Source organism: Formica exsecta, unplaced genomic scaffold, assembly GCF_003651465.1.
Source record: "Formica exsecta isolate Colony F162 unplaced genomic scaffold, ASM365146v1 scaffold182, whole genome shotgun sequence".
Classification (NCBI taxonomy): domain Eukaryota; kingdom Metazoa; phylum Arthropoda; class Insecta; order Hymenoptera; family Formicidae; genus Formica; species Formica exsecta.
In genome coordinates this window covers 463536-470284 of record NW_021849132.1, presented here as the reverse complement: position 1 = coordinate 470284, position 6749 = coordinate 463536, and the positions used below count along the sequence as shown (strand labels likewise).

Below are 6749 nucleotides of genomic sequence, written 5' to 3'. Positions count from 1 at the left end.
GCGTCGTGATTCACGATCTCGTCGTGACGGAACGGTACTTGAAACTAATGTCTGGAATATGTGGATTACCGATGGCGATCTTGCCTCACTTTCTGATTTTGATCTTTCAATAATACGGATAGAGTTAAATATTGATTCAATAATTTTTTACGTAAAGTCAAAATTATAAATTAGTTTCTTAGTTGAATCGTTATTTTTTAAAAATCCTTTGTTTAATGTTAATTAGATATATATATATATGTTTATACATATATATATACATTTATTTATGTTTAAAAATTTTTGTAGATTTTTTTACATCGCTTAAAAAAAAAGTTAAAAAATTCGAGTAGCAAAATTAAATATTGTGGCGGTTAACTTGTATTCAGTATATCGTAATACGCGAGTATTACGATACTTCTGGAGGGAATGATAAAATTCCTGGATAATATCTTAATACTCGTTCAAAAGAGAAAAGCTGGTAAAAGCTTTGCACATCGTAAATTGCTGGTTCTCATAATTATTATTGCTAGCCATAACTAAATGTTCTTTATCCTATAACCTGGCGATTGTAGCATTATTACAACAAGCTGCGTTAAACAGTAACTACGGTATGCGCTAATGAATTTTGGTATACCTGATATTGTCTAACGTGTTGAAGGGTATCGAAATAACAACTAAAGTCTCTTCATTTTTCTTTGAATAAAAATTAACCTATAATTTTCATCTTTAGTAGATCGTAACCTCCGTCAAACAAGCCCGTCTACTACAATAATTAGACGATCACGCGATAAGTAATTATTATATTAACTTACGTGCACATCTGCAATATTCTATGGCGTATCTCATCGAAATATTTCCTTTGTTGCATTATTCTCGCTCTTGTGAAGTTCTAATATATCCACGCAGATTAAAGCTTCGGTGTACCGACACAAAGTAAATTTAACCCGCATTTACGGCAAGCTGTACCGCGAAATTGGTATTAAATTACTGTAATTAATTGCCGCGAGTAAGCTACACCTTGGTCGTGTACGTCATTACTATGTGTTTCTATTCTCAGCGCATACGGATGCTTTAATTTATCGGCATATAAATTAAGGACCTAAAGAAATTAAGAAAAACAATGATATAGGCATTGAATTAATCTAAAAGTCGAGGCATATATAATTAATTAATAGGTATATTAGATATATTAATAGGTATATTAATAAGTATATTAACAGGTATATTATAATAATAGGTATAATTAACAATGGAACTTAAAAAACAAACTGCGCATAGGAAAGGATTGATAAAATCTTAAAGACGAGATTTTTTCAAAATAATTTTTAAAATAATTATGAAAAATAATGCAACACAGTTTGTATAAAGATACGGTACCATTTTTTAATTTAACATTCTTAAAAATTAAAATATTTACAAAAGACGATCTATATTCGCATATAATTTACATATATTCAAATAAATAATGTTTCATTGTTCTTTTTTATTTTATTAGTTTTTTTTAATTGGTTAATACCGGTAAAAACACTCAATTTATGCAAGCAAGTTTAGAGAACCTTAAAGAATAGAATAAATTTATTAATAAAATATAAGTATCAATTTTTTTTTGTCGTTTGTGTCGTAAGAAAATTATGTATATATATATATATAGCTATTAACTAATTAATAGAGTATTAATAAAATGAAAAAGAATAATGAAATATGATTTATCTGAATATACTATATACATCAACCTCTCTTTAAATTGCGAATATTTTTTTTAAATTTTTGTAAAGAGAGATGATATATATATGTTTATATATAATTTACCGCGTTTGGTAGCAGTCGGGGAAAAAACAGGTATAATTACTTTTTTTATAACATGAAAATATATATGGATATATCTGTATTTTATTTAAAAAATTTATTTTATACATGACATGGTTCTGAAATTGCTTTCAACCCGAATGTCTTTATTAGTGACATAATACTTTATTTAATACTTACGATGGTAAGGAAAATGATATTTTTCTACGATACTTGGCGCATAATGTTGCACTATAGTATCTCAACTGTATCTTCTCTTCTCTCTTCTCTCTCCTCCTCCTCCTCTCTCTCTCTCTCTTTCTCTCTCTCTCTCTTTCTCTCTTCACCATCCACATTATCTCCGTTCCATTATACGTGGACGCGGGTCATAATGTATTCGCTCGGTTTAAAGTGTTCATGGCTATTCTACGCGCACGAACGCCAAGACTGGATATAATCCGGTACAGCATATACTGCTGCCGCAAAATTGGTGTTAAATTACAATTATTAATTGCAGTAAACAAGCTAAACATCGCGCGCCACCCGCTTCACGTACTCGCATCATTTGCCTTTAATCCAGTCATGCCGGCTATACACGCTTCGGGGATTACTATGCGGAAATTTTCAGACAAAATGGGACGGAAATTATTTTGAAGCGATCTGGTAAGATTTTAAAGAAAAATGAGGGGTGAACACATCGCAAGTTAATTCATTCGACGTCTTTCTCAGAACAGTGTTAATCAACTTGAAATTTTGTAGCCCCGGCATCTATTAAGAGAATAGATGATAATATGATAATGGTAGAAACAAATCAAATATTATTATTTGTAATTAATAAATAATTCACGTCTGTATACATAGATGCAATACACGTAAGATTAGCCATTTGTAAAGATTTAATGCAACAAGTCTATTTTAAGAACTGTTAGAGTTCAAAACTTAAAAAATATGTCATATTTTTTTTTTATTTTTATCTAAAAAATTGTGGGAATGATTTTATAATATATTATATTTGGATTTGAATTGAATTCAAGAATAATGGAGGGGAGGGGCGCAAGAATTATCAAGACTATCATACTGATTGACTGTTGTTGTGTCTGCGTACTTTAATTATACGAATGTACAAATCATATGCTATCATCCAATCCACGATTGCTTTTCCATGATTTCTCCAATCGACCGACGCCGTTTCTCGAAACGTCACACGAACGTCGCTTCATTTTATCACGTATATGTTATTTTGCGATTGCTCCGTGCTAGCTATTTCATGCCATGGATTCACGAGCATATTTTTAACGGGAGCGCGAAGGTTTATTGCAAGCATAGCGATGCGTATGCAATGAAAAATAGGGGGGGGGGGTTAGTATCGAGTAAGCATGATAACGATTGTATATCGTGATCGGTAGCATTTCATTCCGCCTCGGGGGTGTGAAGAAAAAAGGGGGGGGGGGGGTTAGTATCGAGTAAGCATGATAACGATTGTATATCGTGATCGGTAGCATTTCATTCCGCCTCGATATAGCGCGTATACGCGCTCGCTCGCTCGCTTGCTTGCAAATGCAACGTTATTACTGGCAGGTATTAGCCACCGCGCACCCACACATCATGAAACGGATTTATTTGCGAGCGAGCATAGCGTTAACGTTTACGTTTCGATCCGATCGACGCTTATCCGCGCTCTATTGCCTATCTACCCGGTTCTGAAGCGACCGCACAAACTCGCGCGGACTTCGGTCGATACGAACGCAATGCAAGTAGTATGCGTGAAATAGAATGCGAAATTTTTCTCTCTTCTCTTGATCGGGATAAAACGCATCTGAAATGATGTCACATTATCTATGCATATTCGCAATCTAATAAATGATTTTATAAAGAACGAAATCTAACACTTGGTATCTCGCTAAAGAAAAAATTATACGCGCGCGGAAAATGTAGCAAGATTTTTTTTTTAATTCTATTTTTTGCTCATGAAACATGCATCGCTATCCCGTTTCGAATTTTAACAATCGCGAGCTCTTAGCTGGAATCAATACCGATGCGGAAATGATTTTATCTCAATGCTCGTCGTCGTCGATTCCGGATTCTTTCCTTATATCGACTATCTTGTACGTAATGGCATTTCTTTCCCCATGTATATTTGATGTGTCGCTGATGGAGTCCATTACACAACAGCAGACTCCGAACTCTCTTTTTCCGTTCCAGTTCCGAGATCGGTGTTACGGGAGCAATACGAAGGCGAGGTCGAGCCAGATGAGTTGGAGCTGATACCCGAGTTCGAGGAAGGTTTCGACCGAGTGGACTTTAGGACGGAATTCAGCCCCAGTCCGAACCTCGAAGGACCGCAGCCGCAGCCTCGGGACAATGTTTCCAGAAATCTTCCGACCGTCAGCTCGTCCCCGCCTCGTGCACGGACCAACAACGACGGTGAGTACTGCCTAGCGGTTTGTTTCATCCTGTTACTTGATAGCAAAATGCACGACATCGTGGCGAAGATGCATTTTAACATGCACGTAGCATGTATATGTAACATTTTAATTATGTATGAAAGCGAGAGAGAAAGAGTACAATGGTTTATATATTCTAAAATGTATAATGCCCAAGTATACTTTGACATAATATAAAATTTTAAATTTTCTCCATGCAAAATGTTTACGTGGCGTTTTTTCAAAGATTTTTTTTTTTTTTTTTTTTTAGTAAACCATTTATTTCCCGTCTTTCTCGAAATGAAATATGTGAATAGCATACGAAATTTTTGCACGTGTGTATCTCGCATGATTCGAATTTTTGCATGCTCGCATACGCATCATTTACAAATACCAATCAATGTGCGTACCATACATCAGACATTATCAAGCGGGAGTTGCATTCAGGTAATACGCGTAAATATATTAAAGACGATTAGAGCTGACTATTATGTCCAGATTATGAAAATTTATCTATTTTCAAGTTTCTCCGCTCCGAAGCATATCCGAGCAGTTGATTAATTCTGTCCATTTATAAATAACCGCATAATTGTGTTGTAATTACATGCGAGTGACCAGGTAAATTATTATTTCCATGACTAATTAATCTTGACGCGAGAGCGTCGGAAGATCCATTTATACATTTCGCTACGTCTACAACTACGTTATCGCGATATGCATAGCGCATTTTTTTCCACGAAAAAATTATATTTTTATGGATCCGTAAGGTGAAAGGGAAGGGGAAATAATGAAAAAACGAAGCAAAAATAAATGTTTATTGTCCGCGTATTGTCCGAAAACAATCGTGTGCTTGTGTATGAACAGTGATACGATTATTTAATATGCAACAAATCACATTTAAATGGCGCTTTGACAATCGAAATTGTGAATGGAAATTTTATTTCAGATTTTCTTGTTTTCCGTCGCGTTAATTTTTCACTGCATCTCGTATAAAGGGATATATTAAAATCCATTTTCACGCTTCCGTTCTTTTCATAGCAAGTTAAAAAGACTATTGATGCATTGAAACCTTTTTCCGACTTTTCTTCTCCTATTGCGTTGCGTGAGAAAAATGCACAAGGCAAAGTTTTCGTCTTAGAATCGTACTCCCATTATTGTATTGGAAGTATCTAAATGTACATATAACATTAAATATGTTTGCAATTAAATTATTTACCATTTATAATGAAAAAGTTCTCATTTTTCGCATAAAGAATTTACTTCATTCTTAATTGTATATCTTTCAAAGCAACATATTATAAGATTTTTAAACATAACAGCGGCATTCTCGATCAGCGCGCGTATCTATATAAATTTTTTGATTCTTTACTCTGATGCTCTACAATTTAAGCTATGATGCAGCTCTGCGCATGTGTGGAGGGCGCGAAACCGATATTAAAATGGGCCAAGTTCTTCGCTTAGGGCGAACAAATGTTATTAGCGTCAAATGCAACGAATACATTTTTTCATCTTTTATTATCATCGCATTTTGACGCATTTCATTCCTACATTCTATTTTTGTCCGATATTTAAACCTCGGCGTGATATAGCTTGCCGTGATATAGCTCATCGTTCGATCCGCCATGTATGCCAGTGATGCGGCTCAGTATTTAGGCCAATGCACTTGAATGATTCATCCCGACATTTATTGTCGGGTGCATCTCGAGACGCATTTGAACATTTTAAAGCCCTATTACAGCGGAGTTTTTTTCATTTTTATCACTCCCCCCAACTTTGTAAAATACCATTATCCTACTAAACATAGAACTTCACCGCTAAGACCAACTAACTAATGGGATAAACCGACCGTTTCATCGGTCGACGGGGGGAAGTCAACTCATTAAAGCACAAGCGGAATTAGGTGAGTCGATCGGTTCGGAAGTTTGGCTTCAAAGATCGCTTGACCGGGCACAGTTTTGTAATTGGATATGCATTCACTCGAACACTTCTTGCTGACACCTTTGCTTCGTGGCCCGTTGAATTATTTACTGTTGCCTTTGGCTATTCACTCCAATAGTTTCTACAAAGTGAAAAGCAATGTACAAAAATATGCATTAGAATATAACAAGGAGAAATATATAAAAAATTAAATGTAAATAGAGAGAAAGAGAGAGAAAATATAAAGTAATACATGAAACATTGATTAAAATATGTATATTTTTTTAAATTAAACATATAGATATAAAATTCTCAACGTTTTATTTTTTATATTTAATATAAACACATATATTTGATGAATATATATATGTACATATTTCCATCACGCATTAAAATTTTTATATTTGCCTGAAAAAAAATTCAAATTACTCATATTTTAAATTTATATTTTTATCTGCTTATATAAATGTTCAGCTAAAACAGGAATTCAAAAGAACGTGTCCAAAGATAAAAATAATGCTAAATTGCTTCGAATGCAGATTAAATATGACATATCGGTAATTCATTGTATTTGGCTGTAACACCAATATTCAATGTAATATCAATATGTGATAGAACAATGAAATACATCTTGATGTATAT

General features: G+C 34.1%; 1 protein-coding gene across 3 annotated transcripts in view; it reads left to right on the top strand.

Moving 5' to 3' along the window:
• Positions 1-6749, top strand: part of LOC115233683 (protein eva-1 homolog C-like) — a 195632-nt gene that overhangs the window by 158857 nt on the left and 30026 nt on the right. For all 3 annotated transcript variants that reach the window (XM_029804241.1, XM_029804240.1, XM_029804242.1), the window contains exon 6: positions 3970-4191. In XM_029804241.1, the coding sequence (XP_029660101.1) occupies positions 3970-4191 (222 nt within the window). The remainder of the gene's footprint in view (positions 1-3969; positions 4192-6749) is intronic.